This window comes from Panthera onca, chromosome B2, assembly GCF_046562875.1.
Source record: "Panthera onca isolate mPanOnc1 chromosome B2, mPanOnc1 haplotype 2, whole genome shotgun sequence".
Taxonomy (NCBI): domain Eukaryota; kingdom Metazoa; phylum Chordata; class Mammalia; order Carnivora; family Felidae; genus Panthera; species Panthera onca.
The window spans coordinates 140596875-140618598 of record NC_138343.1 but is presented as its reverse complement, the minus strand read 5'-3'; the positions used below and the strand labels follow the sequence as shown (position 1 = coordinate 140618598).

The 21724-nt window shown below is 39.9% G+C and overlaps 1 protein-coding gene across 13 annotated transcripts in view; it reads right to left on the bottom strand.

Moving 5' to 3' along the window:
* Positions 1–21724, bottom strand: part of ARID1B (AT-rich interaction domain 1B) — a 449099-nt gene that overhangs the window by 169045 nt on the left and 258330 nt on the right. For 9 of the 13 annotated variants that reach the window (XM_078447506.2, XM_078447507.2, XM_060614472.3 and 6 more), the window contains exon 5: positions 10884–10925. The exons of the other annotated variants lie outside the window; for them this stretch is intronic. In XM_078447506.2, coding sequence (XP_078303632.2) covers positions 10884–10925 — 42 coding nt within the window. The remainder of the gene's footprint in view (positions 1–10883; positions 10926–21724) is intronic. 13 annotated transcript variants of the gene reach the window in all.

Below are 21724 nucleotides of genomic sequence, written 5' to 3'. Positions count from 1 at the left end.
GGATGAGGAGAATAAATGCATTTTTATTATTACTTGAAGATTAAGTTCTCAAAAAATAGTGCCAAAATAATGTCCCCAGAGAAAAATGGAGTCAATCAAACTCCAGAATATATAAGTAAATAAGCTTTCTTTCAAGCCTAACCCCTTCCTGCCTTAAGCAGGTCACTTTTGAAATCCACAGTACCCGGGGCCATGTTTAATTTCTAACATCTTTTAAAAAAACAAAAACACACAAACAAACAAACAAACACCAAAGTAAGTCTGACAAAAGTAGGTACAAATTGTATTGCATTATGCTCCCCTTCGCTCATCTTCCTATATTCACCACCATCAGAGTAAACGTTTCTGCGCAAATGTACTTACTCGATCTGGCGACCCATGCCACGCAGTCAGGAGATCCATCTAACAAGTCTGCCCTCTGCCATCACCTGACAGAGTATTTGGTCTAGAAGAGATGGAAGTCCTACCACACTAAGAACACACTGGGTCATGATACAGTATTTTATTTTTTATCTAATGTCAAAGCATATTATGGAAACTTCACACATTATTGAGTTATGTGGCTTAGTGGGTACTTTGATGCCGATTAAACTCTACAAACATCTTGTGACCACCTAATACTTCAGACAGGGTGCACGTACACATTCCAATTGGGATAAACAGCTTTTAAAGAAAAATAGTGTTTTTATTGTTGAATATAGATCTAAAATGATATGGGAGAGCCTTAGTACAGTGAATTGAACCATATGAAATCGCCAACATTAGACTCTTTTTGAGCTGTAAAAATGACATTCCTGTAACATTCAATCTCATATCCAGTTCCAGTACTGGAAGGACGAATCCCAGTATTGCTGTCATTCTGTATAAAGGGCACTTGCCTGCGAGGCAGAAACTTAGATTTCTGTTCCACTTTGCCACTAAACAGGCCCTAAAATATGTCACTTTACCTTCCTCGGCCTTGTTCCCTATGGACAAAAATTGAGATTAATATTTGGGGTTACTTTTCCTCTTTGCAGAAATGATGGACCAATAACTGACCCAGGAAATCTAAGGTTCTAGAATTAGTCAAGGCGGCTCTGAAAATTAGAAGAGGAGATTAAAGGTGACAGGAAATAAAATTCCTATGCTTTCTCTTAAAAACCAAAAAACCAAAAAAAAAAACCAAAAAACCTTTGCCTAGTTTTATTTCCTGGAAGGATTTGTTTGTAGACAAAAAATACTGATGTTTTTCCCAAGATGATGGGAACAGCTTAGGCTATAAACAGTAGAGGGGAGAAATCAGAAGAATAACAAATGAGGACAGAGTTGAAGGTCTGACTTCGTGAATACAAGGAGACCTCGTATTGTTTTCAGGGCTGAAAACAACCTGATCAAGTAATCAATTTTCCAACCTGTTACTAAGACTTCACATAGAACATAGGTCTGCTCACTTCCAGTTAAGGAATCTTAATTACAAAAAAAGCAGGACAGAAATGCTATTCCGTATTTAATCCAAATTCAGAAATCAGGGAAGACCTCAACAACTCTCAAATAAGCCCTTACGGCCCTGAATTCCTGTAACCAGGAAGATCTGTGACTCTCTATTTGTTAATGGCATAGGCTTTGGCCTTCAGTCTTTTCTCAATTTTATATTCATGCGTTCCTCTAAAGGCAGAGTTGAAAAAGAAGCTAAAACAGCCTTTACAAAGATAATTAAACATGACAAGCAAAACGACACCAAAATAGTAGAGGTGAATATAAATGGAACGTTTTCCCCCAAATCTTTCTTAAATAAGAATAAAGCAGATTTGTTTTTAAAATCAAACATGTAAGTGTATGAACCACCAGCAGATGGCAGAAGGAGAGGCTGGGAAATTCTCTAACAAAAGAAGGGAGCAAGCAACTCAACATGGATTCCCAAATCACGACTTGAGAACCGCTATGGGTGTTTTTTTTCCTTCTCCAGTCTTTTCTCTCACGCAGATACAGGAAATTCTCTTGCTTCATCAACAAATATTCCATCATTTTGATTCAGATTCAATGACTGACGCAGTAAAGAATAAACTTGGCCCTCTACTTCTCTAAATATTTCTAGTAGATTTTCAATAAATAAAAAAATTGAAGTTACAAAAATAAATCCTTTATCTGCTGAAAAGTAATATGAGTTAACAAGATTATAAACCTCAAAAAGTAAATCTCTGCTGGTTTCATCTCAATGACACTGTTCACCTTCAATAGATTTTTACCTGAGTTACAGTCACACCCACAGAAGCTAGTTAGCCAAGTAAATTCACTAGAAAACATATACCTTGGTATGGAGATGCAAACGACTAAGAAAAACCCAAGTCACTGTAGCTTTACAAGGAAAAACTAGATGTGTTTTTAAACAGAAGATTAATGCAGCTTTCAGGTGGTGACATTAATAAAAGGAAGGACATTTTAACAGATGACAATCTCTTATTATGTGAAGCTAAACATTCTATATCTAGAATACTATATTAATAGCCCCCAGACATAACCGCGAGCATATCAATGAATGGCCCATTGCAAGAGTCACCAAAAGAATGCCTTATTTCATAATCCTGTGTAAAAGATTTCTATGTGAAAAATCCAACGGGACATACCAACACTATTATTATTATTATTATTATTATTATTATCATCATTATCATTATTTTAACTGAACAGAACATCCCCTCTGTGTTACTTTACTAAGACATCAAATTCCTTCTGTTTTCTACTTATGTGCTCTAATCCTTGGGGGTTTATCAATTAAAAAATGGTTATTCTTACTGTAAAATGTGTTATGTTAAAATGTCTTGCTCATATGAATACACGGAAGTTTTGCTGGCTCCAGCCAATGAACTTTCTTCAAAGATGGAAATATTCTACGTATGCACTGTGCCAATATGGCAGCCATTAACAAAACACACAGCTATTGCAATGTGGCCAGTGCAACTAAAGAAACGCATTTGTAATTTAATTTTAATTAACCTAAATTTAAATAACTACACACGGCTGGTAACTACCAAACCAGACAGCGTAGTTCCAGATGAGTAAATAAGTAATGAGACCTGATCAAGCTGCACACCTGTGAGACGAACCAGTCAGAAAAGAAAGCAAACTCAGGTGAACATCCTCCCACTTTTCTCCAAGGTCATGTCTTTGGTTATTTACCCAAAGGAGCACATTCTGAGATAGGCTACCAGTGGTTTATTCTAATTCCTCCTTAGCCATTATAACAAATAGTTATGGCAAATTGCATTACTTAACATTTTACTTTTTTTTTTTTTTAATTTTTTTAACGTTTATTTATTTTTGAAACAGAGAGAGACAGAGCATGAATAGGGGAGGGTCCGAGAGAGAGGGAGACACAGAATCTGAAACAGGCTCCAGGCTCTGAGCCATCAGCACAGAGCCCAACGCAGGGCTCGAACTCACGGACCGCAAGATCATGACCTGAGCCGAAGTTGGGCGCTTAACCGACTGAGCCACCCAGGCGCCCCAACATTTTACTTTTATATGAAGAAGGAAAGGAGGGAAATATAGATGATTTTCATCATGGTGAGATGTCAAAATACAGGAATAAGTCCAAAAGTGACTGAAGTCACTCCCCGATATGCTCCCCCAGCTATACAATCTTCCATAATTAAAAGTACCTTAGTTTTAAAAACACAAATAAGTTTCACTTTTATTTCATTTGAAATTATTTTTGGAGATGACGAATCCCTTTGTTATTTGTAAGTTTTATAAGTCACACTGGAATTCTACTCCAGTTTTTGGAATACAACAAATACACTCAATTAAAGCAATGGTACTACAGGGTAGCATACAATTATATCCAAAAGGAGAATAAACTTGCTTCTTTTCTAGAATTTCTTCCCAGCATAAGATGGTTCCCAAAATTGTATCAAGAATGTAAGGTCCACGGAAGCAGGGGTTTATTGTTATTATGGCAGTCCCCGCACATAACACGTATAAGCCACAAGTATTTGTTTGAATGGAATCAGTGAACCTAACCACAAACTTGGATTAACACATATATATTTTTTTTAATTTTTTTTTTTTAACGTTTATTTATTTTTGAGACAGAGAGAGACAGAGCATGAACAGGGGAGGAGCAGAGAGAGAGGGAGACACAGAATCTGAAACAGGCTCCACGCTCTGAGCTGTCAGCACAGAGCCCAATGCGGGGCTCGAACTCACGGACCGTGAGATCATGACCTGAGCCGAAGTCGGACGCCCAACCGACCAAGCCACCCAGGCGTCCCAACACATATATTTAAGTTAATAGTGAGATAAATTGGAACCCACTGGTTTTCAGTGTCAACCAGAACCACTCAACAGCTTCAACGAACACTGGCAATGAACAAAATCTTCTTTCAGTTGGGCTCTACAATATGAAATGACAAGCTAATACATTAACCCAGATAATGGGAGAATCAGAGAGAAAACCTCAGAACAGAAAAAAGGCAGTAGTAATATTAATTTAACATCACAGGTTTTCTGCTCTTAACAATCACAACTGTTAAACCATCAATAGAGCTCTAAATAATCAGCAACACCTATGTACCGTGAGCCAAGCGCAAGTCGATACGGATATAAAAAGATGAGCAAAATGAAGTCTCTAAGCTTGCAATCTTGCTGGAAAAAAATGCCACATAATGGAGCTGGGCCAGGCCATACCACGCTGTTTCCCACATACAGATCAAAACCAAGTTGGCAAAAGAGAAATTCCAAATACAGTTGCCCCTGTAATAACATGGGGGTTAGAACTACACACTCAAAAATCTGTGTATAACTTCTGACTCCCCAAAAACTTAACTACTAAAGAGGCTACTGTTGACCGGAAGCCTTACCAAAAACACACTGTCGATTAACACGTATTTTGTAGGTGTATTATATATTGTATTCTTACAATGAAGTAAGCTAGGGAAGAGAATATCCTATTAAGAAAACCATAGCATTTCCATAAATACATTTACAGCACTGTATTTGTGGAAAACAATCGCCTGTTAAGTGGACCCACACAATTCAAGCCCGTGTTGTTCAAGGGCAAACTACAAAGGCAGAGAGCGCTGTGTAAGCTCCAAGCCTGAGAGCTCAGAAGGCTGCAATACTGAGGGAAGACATCACAGAGGAGGAAGGGTGTGAACTGAGACTGGAAGGTAGGAGAAATTTGAAATGCAACATGAGGACGGGATTTCATTTGAAGGGAAGGCAAGGTGTAAGGTTAGGTTCAAAGGGAAGGAAGTTAAGAACTCAATACAGTTATGAGGCTCTGTTATTGGGGGTTAGTAGACCAGTTTGAACTTTGATGTCTTTTTTCTCTAAGCTGTTTAATCAATCAACAGATGGATAAAAAGTAATATACCAGAGCAAACAAACAAATTTAGTATTTATTTTTAAATCTGATTTGTAGGTATTTTAAGCTTGTAGACTTTTCTCTAGAGTGGTAATACATTTTAGGTGCCTAAAACAAATACTAAAAAAATATTGCCAAACTAGGATTAAAAGGTGAGGAATACTAAGTATGAAGAGGAAATACTAAAAATTTTTATTTAAGTATTAGGAAAAATTACAAGATTACTGAAGTCCTTCATTCTACTCTCTCTCACCTTCACCAGTACTGAGCTAGGACCCTGGGAACAAGAGGTCCTTTGGCCGTTGACTCCCCGTCTCTAACATGGAGGAAGGCTAGACCAGAGGATCCGGAGGATATCCAGCAGGGATAAAATATTGGGACTCTAGCACAATAGAGCTCCAGGAAAAGACAGAGGGAAAATGCAGAAAGGAGGAGACGAAGTGAAGAACGGGTCCTGTAATAGGGTTTTGGAGAAAAGGCCTTCCTGAGTTGTCTGCGCCTCTCTTAGGGTTTGCTTTAAAAGGTGGGGGCGGAGGGAACAGGTCGGCGTGCTTCGCCCCAGAACAGTGGCAGCTTGAAGGGTCCCAGAGTGGAGGGCTCTGTCACTGGTGCGCTCCTCTGATGACCTACAGTCTACATTTTTCTTCTTCCCATTCTGTTACAGAACACATGTGCTCCCCCTGGATTTTCCGTACCATTCGTTTTAAAACGACCTCCCCCATACCTGTTTTTTTTGGTCAGAGTTTCTATCGAAAACTAGGAAAAAAAGGGCACTAAAGGCAGGCTTTGTTTTTTTCCAAAGAACATGCCAGCCAACGGGGTGTATCCACGGATCTTTGGATTTGTGGCACTCTAATGCCTCTTTAGAACTGTAAACCACATGAACTGATAATGTATACTACGCACTTCTGTCCACCCACCTTTCGGAAGTAAAAGTTAAACAAAGCTAAACATGATTTTGGTAACCAAATGCTATTACAGACAAACAAGTAAGCCCTGAGAATTGACCCCAGGAAAAGTTGTACCGAACAAGGGCGGTATTTTTAAATCTTTGTCTTGGCTTTCTGCATATCCATTCACTCCATGGGATATTTAGGCAGCAGCCCTGGAGCAGGGTGGAGAGGTGGTCACTACACATTCCAAGGAGGAGAACCAAGGACAGAAGTCTGGCGGAGTGCGACGCGTGCGGCTGTGGAGGAGGAGAAAGAAGGGAAACTGCAGCCCCGCTCACAGGAGGAGGGTCAGCAGAGCGCCGCTGGGGAAACCACAGGAAGAGGGCCAAGGAAGGAAGAAGAGGCCAACTGAGGCAGCTGCCACAAAGAGGCAAATAAAGCGAGAGGACCGATGGGGACCTTAGCAAGAGGGGCAGTGTGGGGACAGAGGTGGGGACAGATGAGAGGAGAGGGGCAGCGAGGAGGCAGGTAGGGGAGCAGAGACCTCACTGGTTCTTAGGACATTCAAGGAAGAGGACGGGCCTTGGGGCTGATCTCCCAGCTTCCAATCCCACTTCTGGTATTCATTATCCGTGTCAATTTCTATTTCCTCCCCCAATACTGAGAATAACAACAGTCCCTAACCCACAGGGAGTGGATTAAATAACAATCTTGCTTCTTTAGGATTCTTGACTTAGCTGTCCACAACAAACGAGAAGGCGAGAGATAGTCATGATTGTGAAATTTGAAGTCATTTATTTAGATTTTGAGAAGCTCTCTTAAGAAATTCATGGAAAAGTTATGATTATCTAGTCTTCCTTTTTAATCTTTTTAATGACCCAGGAATATTTTACTCACTCCCCTTTTTTACTTCTCTACCATAAATTTCTCTGTAGAACTCATCAGCAGCAAATTTTTAGCCTTTTCTATGTTTAATAGTATAATTTTATACATATTTCCTTAGCTGATTTATCATCTCATTATTACTAACAGCTTTACTTAGTCCATTGACGACACAGAAGGCACGCTTATCTTGTAAAAAAGAACTAACCCGTGTTGGCTTGTGCCTGCAACTCCTGATTTATTATTCTACAGAATTATACATTTCTTAATATGTTCAAGTCTTGATCAGAACCAAAGTCAAGATCAGTGGTCTACAGTTTGTAGAACTTTCCTTTCCTAATGTATTTTCTCATTTTTTAATTTTGAGGCACCTCTTCTATTCACTGCAATTGTTTTTATAAGTGCACAGGATTTTAAATTAATTAAACATAGAAACAAACTCCAGAAAATCAAAGTTGCCTTAATTCAGAGGAAAAAATTAGAACCACTGGAAAACAGCTGAAGTGTATACTGAGATATAGTTATTAGCATTTCAAAGTCTAAGTTACTTTTGACTGAGATAAGCCTAATAAAACGACGAATCAGGATTTGAGAAATTAAGATTTGAGAAGTGTAAGGAAGAGCACAGCTCTCTCTCTTTAGATTAGCTTGGAAAAAATTAATCTCAAAACAGCACCAACAGTCATGATAGTTTGAAATGAATGCAAAGTTGGTTTTCCTGGGCTGCAGGAACAATCACACCCAAAAATAGGCTGCTTGTACTGCTGGGTCCCAGCGTGTTTAAGTTATTTTCCAGTGAGACTGACAAATGCAGGCTTCAATCGTTAAGTAAATATGAAGCTTGCAGGTTTCAGCTGGACTTAGGAGAAGGAGAAGCATCCAAGGAGTGATCAAGTAGATAGTAGTGAGACAAAAACAAAAAACAGGGTGCCTGGGTGGCTCGGTTAAGCGCCCAACTCCAGCTCAGGTCGTGATCTCGCAGTTCGTGGGTTCAAGCCCCCGCACGAGGCTCTCTCTCTGTTGTCAGGGCGTCAGGGTGGAGCCTGCTTCGTATCCTCTGTCCCTCTCTCTCTCTGCCCCTGCTACGCTGGTTCTCTCTCTCTCAAAAATAAATAAACTTTAAAAAAAAAAAAAGAGGTAAAGAAAGAGCAAAGGTTCTTATTAAAGAGCAGCACCGAAAGGATCAGAGACCTACATGGGGGTAGACAACATTCTGGCATCCTACTCATTTGCCAAGATGATGCCAACAATGTACTAGCAGGGAGTCAGATATCGGAGTTATTTTTCCCAGTGCATAAAAACAGGAAAAAAAAGGCCAATTGTGAATAAGTGTTCAGAAACTTGACCAATACTGAACACCGAGACATTTTAAGAAACAAGATAAAAATGTATTTGCTGACTGGCAGATAATGAAGTGGTAAAAAAAAAAAAAAAATCAAATTTCTCATATTTTAGTTAGATGGATAAACACTTTTTGGTACAGGCATGCAAAAGTGAAAAGCTTCGAATTCTTTGAAAAATCACTGAATTACCGGGGAACAATTTCCAACTATGGTTTCTACAAATTGAATTAAGACTACAAAAGCAAGCTGCTAGTTTCGCCGGAAAACAAACGCAAAGCCTTACACAGCGGGGCAGACCGGGTGAGTACCGCCGCCTACACGGTGAGGATGAAGGGTTATGGAGGTGAGTTCACAAGAACTGACCCTACAGGTTTATTAAACATGCAATGAATATTCTGCCGTGCATGCTGGGCATTAAAGAAAAAATGAAAAATTCAAACGATGACGATATGTTACATACTGCAAATAGCACTGAATTGGCTCTCTTGATAATTAAATTTTTCTTTAGTAATTTTTGGCAGATACAGAGCTAGAAAAAACACGTTGAGGTAAACTTGAGTCAGTTTACCGAATATTTAAATATTTATAAAGTCTTAACTTATCTTTTCACTTTTAATTTGTGTTCATTTATGACATAAACCTCGCTCAGCTTATGACCTCAGAACGGCCGTGGTTTTGGCAGTGTTACAACGTCATCTGCCAACAACTGCAGCCCGACTATTAAACTGTACTAATAAAATGCCAAGCATCCAGAATGTTAAGTAGAGAAAAATTTGGAAAAAATACAAGTAACTAATTTTTAGTTTTAAGCCAAAGATGTAGCACATACAGGAGTCAGGTAAGAGTAGTTACCCGTTCTCTTTGCTCTAAAGTTTCCACCAACTATTCTCCTAAACTTCCGACTTCCAAAGTAATTGATGGTACTTACACTGTACTTCTGTATCTCTATGTGAAAATGAAGTCAGACTCCCCTAATAAGCGCCTCTTGCCGATTTATTTATATGGTTTAAGAATTACTAGCAAATTAAAAAAAAAAAAAAAAAAAAAAAAAGGAGGGGCTCCTGGGTGCCTCAGTCGGTTGAGCGTCCGCCTCCGGCTCAGGTTGTGATCTCGCAGTCTGTGAGTTCGAGCCCCACGTCGGGCTCTGTGCTGACAGCTCAGAGCCTGGAGCCTGCTTCTGCTTCTGTGTCTCCCTCTCTCTCTGACCCTCCCCCGTTCATGCTCTGTTTCTGTCTCAAAAAAATAAATGAACGTTAAAAAACAAATTAAAAAAAAAAAAAAAAAGGAATTCCTAGCAAATACACGTCCAAAAGGCAAGTCAACCTGAGAAAACACTACAGGCCTGGAAGACTGTAATTCTTCCGCCCCTCCTGTGTCTGCCCTCTCAGTGTTACACACCACCTCTTTATCTTATTCTCAGCTCCTCTGCCTTCCTCACCCTGCATATCCCAAGGATCACCAGTCCCCGAGACTGAAGGATTAGTTTTACTCTTTCACTAGGCTGGCTCGGTCCACACGGTCCTTCACCTGGTCCACTCAACTGCCCTTCACTGGTCTCTGGCAAGTCCATCCTCCACAAAGTGGCCAAATTCATCTAAATTGCAAATCTAACCACTCCTTGGCTTGAAATCTTTTAATAGCTTTGCATTTTCTATAGGATAAAATTCAAATCTTTAACCTCTTCAACCTCCGATCTTGCTACCCAGGCAGAATTTAACTACTTTCAGTTCCCTCTGGTTTTTTTCATGGTTGTCCTGACCTGAAAATAGTTCTCGTTTCTCTTGTCCTCCTCCTTTGCCTATAAATATAATCCACTCTCAAGGGCTCAGACTCCTAGAATGCCTTCCCACTCGGCCTCGCCCACTCCCGCAACAACCCCCACCCCCCAACACTTCTAGCAGGGAGACAAGGACACCGCAGGACAACTGATCTGTTTATAGGCCTAAGCCTACCAACTGACTGTGAGCCACTTAAGGGCAGGAACGGGGATTTAATTGCGACTGGAACACAGGGGTTCAGTAACTATTTGAAGCAGGGAAAATGAATAAATGGATTAATGAAAGTAGAGTGGTAAACCAAAACAGTACTCAGAGAACCTTCGGTCGTGGCGGTTGCACTCCCAACCTGGGGGGCCATTCAGTAAATCCTGTTCCGTGGTGAATTCAAACTTCAAAGTCAACTGCTACTAATGGAAACGCGTGGTTTCCTGTACTATTTCTTATACTCTAGACCACAGAGAAAGAAGGTAAAGAAAATACTACCACAGTCTAATCGTAATCACAAGTGAGGGCAACTCTTAAACTGTGGGAGAGTTTAGAAACTCCGCATTTGATAATAAAAGCAAGTCCTATCCGTTCAGCCTTCCTATGCGCTTAGGGGAGCTGACGGGACCTACACAGTGAGCTACGTCAGACTACACACCTTGAGTCCAAAGGCGGTATCCTCCGAGGTCAAGACTTCAACCTGAAATCATAAGGAAAACATAATTTAGGCACTCTCAAAAACGTTCTTTGAGTCTAGCCAGACACCAGAGCACGGGCGTGGCCTGGAACCAAGAGTTTGGAGAAAACTGGGGTTCAATGTACGCCCGGAGTCAAGAAAGACGGATCTGGGATTCTCTTCAAGAGTTGGATGGGTGGGAATCCAGGTCACTGCCCTGGGCTCCAGTTTTGTAACAGGGTGAGCTCCTATTAAATTAATCTGTTTGCCATCGTGTTGACATGGTGGTAGGAGTTCCTCAAAATGATCTGGGGAAGTTAGGAGAATCACCTTTCCCAGTTCAGTCACAAGATGTTGCACATACTTTTTGATCTCTTATGGACAGTGAGGGGAAAGTTACGCTTCGTAGTGCAATCTCATCATGCTTGTGAAGCTGCTAGTGATTTCTTGCTCTGCTCACAGCGGAGTGGGCAGTCCTGAGTCTGTGGAATGCTGCAGAGCAAGGCTGCCGAGGGCAATACTCGGGAAAAGGCAGGCCGGGTCTAAGCAACAAGTTGTGAAATGATGGCAAAACTTCAAAATTGCCTGTCAGTCTTGTGCATGAGAAGACAGAGCTCATTAACATGAATTTAAAAAGCCGCATGGAACAAGACGTGTATTGATAATTACTGTTTTTTAAACATAATTATTCAGTCTGGTGTGTAAAGCTTTTAAATTTGACTACTACAAAGTACCAATATATGATGGAAAAGAGCAAGGAAAGAAGGCGATACGAATGTTTTTAAGTGTCTGCGGGAGACAGTGGGGGGGGGGGTGGTGAGCGGTGGCACCAGACTGGCAGGTTGGCTGTGAGTTCTGAACCCTTTAAAATCAGGCCTTTGTGGTAGGTGTTGAAGTGGAAGGCACACAGGCCTATCCAATGGCTCTTGTATCAAACAAAATTGGATTCTTCCCTCGAGGGCAAGGAAAGAGAGAGAGGAAGACCACTTCGAGAAGATTGTCATCCAGTAGGGGGGTCGAAAAAGAAATGAGGAACAAATTGTATTCTCCAACTGCTTCGCTGAAAGTGACGCTCTCCCACCACCTGGCACCTGACAGAGACCGGGGGGGGGGGGGGGGGGGTGGTGCACAAAGCAAGAGAAACACACGGTGACGAAGTGAGAAGGTGACCAGACTCGTTTCGATGAAAACCATATGTTGCCGATACCAAATGTGAAATGTTGGATCAACTATAGTACAAAATCATTATAAGACTCACTGACAGCATGTCTGTTTACGCTTTGATTTCCAAAGCTCATTGTTAGATTTAGAAGCAAGATCTTATTATAGACTTTGTTTAAGGGCCTGGGGGGCAGGGGGAAGCAACAGCTATTGGCAATTTACTGGCAATTTACGTATGTTTGAATTTCCTAAGTCCTGTCTTTCACAACAGAAGATGACTAACCTCAAATATTTTTACATTAAAACTTCTAATCAACAGTGAAGACTTTCGTTAAAGGCAAAGGACAAATAACGCATTTGCTGAATCTTAACTACTGTAAAGGCTATTATATGACATTTACTCTTAAATTATATACATAGATCATAGCTGCATACATTAATGTTAGGTATATTCACCCTCGATGTGATATTTTAATATACATACAATTACTTTCAAAATGTATTAGAAGTTTAAATCTACAAAAAAAAAAAATCCCCAAGTGAGTTCTGCATTTGCTTAACATATTATAAAAAGCCAAAGTAGCAAGAAAATTCAATAGCAAATAGAAATCTATTTAAAGCTATGGCTTCAATGTATTTGACAACTTGAGATATCAGCAAACCAAAGCTTTCAAGTGGAATTTAGGAACTGTCCGCGTGGCTCTGTTGGTAGACAGAGACACAGACAGACCTGGAGTATGGACAGGTCTGGACAGAGACACAGACAGACCTGGAGTATGGAGAGACTTGGAGTATGGAACCAGGAGGTGGATCTCAAAAGGTCAGCCCCCTCCTCCACCCCAGATTCTAGCTCCAGGAGGGCTGAAGAGGTTCGCAATTCCTAAGTATTGACCAATTTAATTAAACCGACTCAAAAAGTATATTTTGTTTTATTCAAAAGCACTGTGGTTTAAATACGTATGCACTCCAGCTCTCCTGAGCTGTACTTTAGATTTTCCTTTATATTTTGTTTCTGTTTCTGAGAGGCTTTATATTTCAATACCAACACAAAAACAGCTGATTTAAAAACCATGAAATTAACTTCCATTTAATAAAAGAGAAAGATCAATGTCATACAAAGGTTTTCCTGTTGGATCTAAGAGCATTTTTACCTAAGTTGGAAGGAATCCCCCTCTAGTGGGAGTAAGGGAGTATTTCAACCTTTACAAACAATTTTCAGGTAGTAGTCATTAAACTTCACTCTCAGCAGAGATCTGCTGAGTTTTTTCCTTTCGTTGGTTTAAATCTTTTCAAAACAGAAAATAAGTATTTTATATTTCACAAGCCTCAAACACCTACAATCCCTATACATATACTAGAAGTAGATTTGTGTTTATCTGATGGGATTTTAATTACTAATCAGCCTTTATCACCAAATTTAATGTGGCTATAAAGTAGTCACAATTTGAGGTTAAAACAGGAATGTACAACTAGAAAAAGTTAGTATATCTCAGTGGAAAGACTTAATAATGTACTGGGAAGAGAGAGTGCTGACAGTTTACATCCACCTGACTCTTTAACAAAGAATTTCTGGATATTTGCTGCATGTAAGGCATGGTGCTTAGTGCTACTGTAAAAGAGAAAAAGGGACGAATTTTACTCTGGTCCTAATGCCTGAATGAAACGTATTAAAACATTCATTTAAAAACTAAATTCATATACAGAAAGGACCAAATGGAATTATCCGTGGTGTCACTTCTCTTTTTAAACTTCAGTCTGGGCCGGGCGAGGGGAATTTAAACTGGCAGTACTATAAAAACCGCCCAGAAGGAAGGTCACAGGTTTTGCCCACTGTAAAATTAGGACATATTCCCCCAATGTTCTCCTTCTCTGCACAGACGCTGTAACAAGTGCAAAGACAGAGGACCCTGCTGAGAAGCACAGCTGGGGTCCTAGGGCACAGAACTTGTCAGGGGGTCCAGAGCTCCCAGGTGTGACAGGCTGGGAGCGAGCTAGCAGAGCAGAGGCTTCCTAAGTCCCAGACAAGGCCCTTTCCAGTAAATCATGCTATTTGCAATGATGCTACAATCAACTCTTTTTAACACCAGTGGCTAAAACGGTTCCGTCTGTAGGGAACTTTGAAAATCACCAGGAAACCGGCAGCAGGGCGATGCCTCTGCAGCACTCTGCACAAAAAAACCTTCCAGTGGCTTCTCTCTCCCCTGAGTAGCCTACCGAACCCTACCTCCACCAAAATTAATTTTTTTTTAACGTTTATTTATTTTTGAGACACAGAGAGACACAGCATGAGCGGGGGAGGGTCAGAGAGACAGGGAGACACAGAATCTGAAACAGGCTCCAAGCTCTGAGCCATCAGCACAGAGCCTGACGCGGGGCTCGAACTCACAGACCGTGAGATCATGACCTGAGCCAAAGCCGGACGTTCAACAACCGACTGAGCCACCCAGGTGCCCCCTACCTCCACCAAAATTAAAACAAACCACTTGAGTTTCCAGTCATTCAATCAAGAAAATCAGGAAAACATGAATTTATGAATTTGGAAGTGAAACAGGTTGCACTTTTCTTTCTTGAACCACTTCTGAAGTCCCTTCTACTTTCACCTCTAAAGCAGAGAATACAAAAATCCAGCAGTGTTTCCATTAAAATAAAACCATGCAAAAAGTATGTCCCATTTTAATAAAAACTTTTTTTTCCTAAAGTCAGGATCACGCTGTCACGAAAAGAAGAGACAGTGATGCTTTGTAATTGTATATAAAGAATCCTATTCATAATCAAAAGGATGCAAATCCAAACTCCTAACGTTATTCCATTTTTCTCACTAAAGATTACCAAGATTAAAAAGGTTGGTTAATTACAATACTGACAAAGGTGTGGGAAATCACATCATAGCCTTGCACTGATTATGAGAACATATGTTGGAATAAAGTGCAATTTAACAGTATCTATCAAAATGTGTATGCATGTGATTAAGTGTTAAACCAATAATTCTGATACTCAAGTGCAAAAATATTTACCAAATGGTTTATCTGAGTTGTTTGCAACAGTAAAAAGCTGAAATTATCACACTGCCAAGCAATGGAATGCTATACTGCTATTAAAAAGGAGGTACATCTATGTGTGCAGGTAAGATCTCTATGATATTACACATTAAGTGAAAAGAACCAGAACCATGCGCACAGTATGCTAACATCTGTATTTTTTTTTAAAGTGGGGTGGGTTATACACTTGATTCACTTAGACCCCTTCTGGATATGTAAGAAACACATCAGTGATTACCTCAAGGGAGAGAACTCATTTTTCGCTGTAGTTTGTCTTACAATGTTAAGAATTCTTTTTGCCACGTGCATGTGTTCCTTGTTTAATTAAAAGTAGTTAACAGAATAAGCCCATAACATAAAAACTGTCCAATGTCAGTAGTAATCACAGAAATGTAAGTAAATGTCATAATCTATTTGCTAGAGAACCTATCTTTATGGTCTCATGTGTGATCAAATGTTTATAAAGTATGTGTACTATGCCATTATTTGAAAAAAATGAGAAATTAGGGGAAAATGTACAAAAATATGGGATGGTGGTTAAATGAAGTGTGGTATTTCATACGATAGACCATTACATACTCATAAAAAACTCACTTTTTATGAAGTATTTTATAACATAAGAGAACACTTATAACACGTTAAATTTTAAAAGGATTAAAAACAGAAATTTGACATTATAAATATCCAAGTCTATCCATTTGTTTTCTTCATGCTTTCTAGAATGTGTGCCCATGCTGGAAAAGGTCTTCCCCACCCCAGGATTTTTTACATATTCATTCATGTTTTCTTTTAATATGTTTGACTTTCATTTTTTACATTTAAATATTTGATCCATCTATAATTTATTTTGAAATAACAAGGGGAAGAGGTGACTCAGTTTTAATTTTCCATTTGAATAACTATGGTGCAGAATAATCCATTATGTTCTCTAGTGATCAGAGATACCATATCTTTACCATAATTAAACATTAAAATGATATAAATTTTGCCTCTAGTTCCAGGTAGGGATGGGAAGAGCAAAATTACCTGTGAGGTATTCAACCTAAAGGGAGATGGGAGTTGAGGGGAGGAGAATGGTAATAATCAACAAGAACATGATCGAATTTGCAGTCACAGTATTTGTCCACAAGTAATTCATTAAGAATTCAGATGCTCTTGAAAAAAATAATATTTGCCTAGAATGGTGTGCCTGCTTCGGTTGGGCCAGAAAGAGCAATATACCATTAAGGAGAAGCAGACATTAATAAATAAACTGCCCTCCAAAACCATGTCCCCAGACTGATGACCATTGCAAGTACGGGACAAGCCCCTCCCTCCGCCCCACCTCTGTCCATCACATTCACAAATACATAGCAGCTAACACTGGGTTGCAAAGTTTTTATTTTGGCAAGCAAAGAAGGTGTTTTTGTCTTTTTCTTTCTTTATTATTATTGCTTGTTATTCCTACTTTTACTTTCACTATTATCTTACCTTTTTGTAATCCATTGAAGAAAAACGAACACTTAAAAAAAACCACGCAAAACCTTGCCAGCCTTCTCCTCTTATTAATTCTCCTCATTCTCCTTATTAGCATGTGCAGGCCACATGACAGCTCAAGGACACGGCTTGCTGAAACCGCTCAGTGTTTGGTTAGCTGGTAAGAGAACGCACAATGACGCCTTCTACTGCTCAGTGCTGCTGAGTAGAAGCACCATTCTCCGAATGTATTTAAAATTAACTAAAAACCTATCTCTGGTTAGGGAACCAGTAAATATTAATAGCGATGCTAAATTTCATCTGGGCAGCCAAAGAGCATTTCTGTTATACCCAATATAGCGTAATACGATCTCAAGACAAACAATGGATTGGATATAATTATGCTTTTGACTACAAGTGCTATGCTCACATTATCTTCTATACTGGGGTGTTTGCTGTGTCTTCATATCCTAGGCTATTAAATTTAAAACAAAAGTTGTCACCATTATGGTCACACTCCTCTTTCTAATTAGGTTCTCTGAGTGAGGATACCTTCACTTAAGATTTACAAAGCAATCACAAACTCATGAATGGCTCAGAGAAAAAAAGACCTTGAGTGTGGAACAGAGTGTGTACAAATAGCCACCACTATGCAATGTGACTTTACAGGCCCTTCCACCGAAAGGTGGAATCGATTTCTCCGCTCCTTTAAGCGGGGCTGGGCATGTGATTTGCTTGGATCGACAGAACGTGGCTACAGAATCATACTGTACCGCTTCCAAGTCTAAGACTCAAAAGGCAAAGCATACTTATAATCACTCTCTTGAAAGTCAACCAGCTACCATGAGAACAAGCTCAGACTAGTCTGTTGGAGGACACAATGGTTCTGTTACCACATCACCCTAGCCAAGAGCCAGTCATCTCCAAGGAGCAGAGCCACTTAGCTGATCAGGAGCTGACTTAAGAAAGGAGAGCGAGCTCAGCAGAAACCAGGACAATTCAGGCTCAGACCAATTTGTCAAACTGTAGGATAGTGAGCTAAATAAATGGGGGCCTTTCCAAGCACTGAGTTAGCGGTTGGTCTGTTGCACAGGAAAAGCTACCTAGCGCACTGTATGACTCTACACCACGGAGCTCTAGGTGTCCTACAACTGCTGGCAGAGTTCCCGGCAAGACCGCTACGACAGTAAAGGCAATTCTGAGAGCTGTTACGTATCTATGTAGCTACGTCCGCCTCTGTCTCCACTCCCAATTTGAAACTGTCCAAGACCATAAAATTTGCTCTGAATTCTTTCCTGTGGTCCACGAGCAGCTGGGCAGTAGGGCTCCGGCTCTGTCTCACTGATCTCCAATCCCACCTCTGTCTCTCCAGGCACAATGTTTCAGCGACACCAGCTGCCTTTCTGTTCCTAAGAATGACCGTTTCTTACATCAGGGCCTCTGTACTTGCTGCTCCCTCCTCCTGGAACACTCCGTATCAGATCTTCCCACCTCTGGTCCCCGGCATAACACTCCCACTTTGGTTCAAAGGTCACATCCTTAGATAGCCTCTCTTCCTCTCCTGCGTTACCACCTGAAATTTGATTGCCCATCCCTTTACTAAATGTAAACGTCACAAAAGCAGGGACGTCCTGTCTCATCCACCGCTGTATGCTTCCTACCTAGAGAGTGCCTGGCACAGAGTAGAAGCTCAAGAAGTACTGCTGTTTCTTTCCCCAGTAAATAAACATGAACGGTTTGAAAACTAGACCACCACAAGGGGGCGCCTGGGTGGCTCTATCTGTTCAGTGTCTGACTCTTGATTTCAGCTCAGGTCATGATCTCACAGCTTCGCGAGTTCGAGCCCCCGTGTCTGGCTCTGCACCGATAGTGTGGAGCCTGCTTAGGATTCTCTCTCTCTCCCCCCCCCCCTGCCCCTCCCCTGCTCCTGCTTTCTGTCTCCCAAAATATATAAATAAACTTAAAAAAAAATTTAAGCATTATTTTTTTAAAAAAAACTGTAACAACACTGGGGCACCTGAGTGGCCCAGTAAGTTGAGCGTCTGACTTTGGCTCAGGTCATGATCTTGCAGTCCGTGGGTTTGAACCCCGCACTGGGGTCTGTGCTGATGGCTCAGAGCCTGGAGCCCGCTTCGGATTCTGTGTCTCCCTCTCTCTCTGCTCCTCCCCTGCTCGTGCTCTCTCTCTTATAAATACATTTTTAAAAAAATTTTAAATACCCAGTTTTACTATATTTGATGATGATACATATGCATTTCTTTGATGCATTTGTCTCTCCAGCCGATAGAAAATTTTAAATTCCTTTTAAAAATCCGTTTTTTAAAATTGATGGCAATGAAGGCTGTCGCTCAAAGATAAGCCTCTTTTCTCCCTATTCGTGACTTAAAACATAATGATTCTCTTAGAATTGTACTGGGCTAAGAAATGACGATAGATAGTAAATATTTTACAAAGAATGCATACAGTTCACAAACTTTCCAAGTTTAATTTTTAAAAGTAAATTTTGGCTTTGCATTTAGGCTGGTTGACCACAATCACAGCAGACGGTTAAGAATGTTCTACCCACAGTGCAGGTCACACTGTGAAGAAGACCGCCAGGTGCCAATTCTACTGACGGATACTGGCACTTGGCAGGTTTCATTGGTCATGGTACTACCCCTACTCCAGAGAGGATTCTTTCACACAAAGTGCAAGTGTAACATCAGTTATATGACCAACATATTTGTAGATTTGGGGGCACTCGGAAAGCTATACCTAAAAACATCACGTGTATAAAGCTAATCAATTCTATACTGCCAGTGTTTATCAAGAAATGCGGGCTATGGAGTCATGAACTTCTTAATCAATGCATAGGTATGTATTCAAGACTTCATCTGGCTTTCCTAATACAACACGCACGTACACAAATAATGCACATTTGTACACAAAACTTTTGAAAATGATCATACTTTTAATAAAAGCAGTGCTTTCATATTCACCTTTAGATCTCTCTGTAAATCATATTTTATTAAAGTAGAAAATACATGTACAGTAAAATGTTAACTATTCATTGTTATCATTTCTATGTGCTTGCCTTATCTGTATACTTCAAGTTAACATCTACTTCTTAGTAAGATTTCCTATATTTGTTCATAACTTCTAGGAGGTTTGATGAAGGAAAATACAACAGTTACAGGTGTCCAGGCAGTTCAGATGTTAAAAACTTTTGAACAAGTGGTAGTTTATCTAAACTTTATAAAAACTGAGATAGTACTATTATCTCGTCTCCCATTGTATCACATTCATTGTGAACTGTCATATTCAATGCCATTTTAAGCAACACTTCCCTGTTTACCCAAGTATATACTCATTCATATATAAATTGATACAAAAAATTTATCAAATTTACTATACTGTACTTATACTACAATACAATTTGATGCATTCAAGTGCTCTAAAACCACAAGCCAAAAACACAAATTCTTTTTTTCTAATTTTATTTACCTTTCATAAAGAGGAAAATTTTATATTTTGAAAACAACCAGATAAACCTACTAAGGTAATAAAATTGGGAATTTGGCGAACGTACTATTTGGCCATAGGTAACCCCCTATCTCAGTCCTACCCACTGTTAAGATCATCTCAGAAAAGCAAGTTGAAAGTGATTATAAAATCAGTACGTGGAAGAGGTCCTGAGGACAGGCTGTGGGGACCCACAGGAAAGGCCATGTGCAAGTGTCAGTGTGTCTAAGGGGAAGGGGTGCAACAAAGAGGACTTAAAGGGATCAGATCAGAATGAAAAGGTGTTTTAAAAACAAAAATATTTTTAGATTAACAAATTAAATTTCCATGACTGCCCCCAAATAGCTGTTTGTACATTATTAATTTGATTACGGGTCACTGGTTTCTTTTTTCTGCTGCCCTCTCCCCCTGTCCACATGTCCCTGCCACCCCCCCACCACCAAGGTCTGCGTGTAAGAAAAATGACAGGTGTAAGAAACTTCTTTTTTATCCTAAAATACTTCTACCAAAATACACGTTGGTTTTTAAAATACTGGAATAGGGCTTAAAATCACACTTTTATTGCCATGCATCTTTAAGGCCTTTCAAAATTTAAATTAAATCGTTAGGGCCCTCTTGATTATCAAGCTGGAACAGAAAGACAACTCAGTAAAAGAGACAAAAAAGAACATAAGGTTAGTTATACTTAAAGTTAACTCAATTTTTTTTTAACCTTTTACCTTTAATTTAACTTAATTTTTTTTTCTTTTTTTTTTTTACCTTTTACCTTACAACTTATTCTTGTTTTAGATGGGACATATTTTGAAGAATCTACAGATGTAATTAGGTAAATTAGCGACTGCAAAACTAAGAAAGAAGTCTCTAGGGAAGCCAGCCACTTTTCAATTCTTTTCACAGTTCCCGTTAAGTGGTATTCGACCAAAAAAGCTAACCTAAACTGGCACCCCCATCCCCCCAATCATGTCACCTCCTTTGTCCCGAGCAGGAGCAGTTTAAGACAGTCTTATCTGCCAAGGGCAACATTAACAAAACTTTCAAGCCAAGAGCCTAAGTCTGTGAAGAAAACTGAAGCTAGTGCTGGAAGTTCTGGAAGAGGCAAATGAAGAAAAAAAGAGCTGAAGTTTTCAAGGCAAGTAACTGTCAGCATACCGCTATTGGACTCAGTCCCCTCTTCCTCTCTCCATAACAAATACATCTTCTAAAAAAAAAAAAAAAAATTGCACGAGAAAAAGAGGAAGCCTTCAAAAAATTGGTACCGGTTGTGTGAAAAAGTTTTGCCACGGAGTTCACGGGAGTGCTTTTTTTGAGTTCAAACTTGTTCGATATTAATCTTCGAGAAAAAACCTAAAGGACTCCTCTCTAAAGAATCTAGAGTCTTCGACAGTCAGAAAATATTGACAATTCAGGAGATGGACACTTTAGAAGAGAAGAAAAGTCAGGGAGATAATTACAAACACTCATCTGCTCACTTGAGACCTGGTGTCTGAGGACACGAGGGACTAAGGTCGGACTGGAAGCAGCCACAGAAACCTGAATGGGCACAGCTGTGGAGGCAAGACTGGCCTAAAGAGGAAGCGTGGCACACTTGTGACGCTCATCTGTAACGACCTCCCATCAAGATGCATGTCTTGACATGACACAAAGTCACCTTCTAAAATACTAGTGATA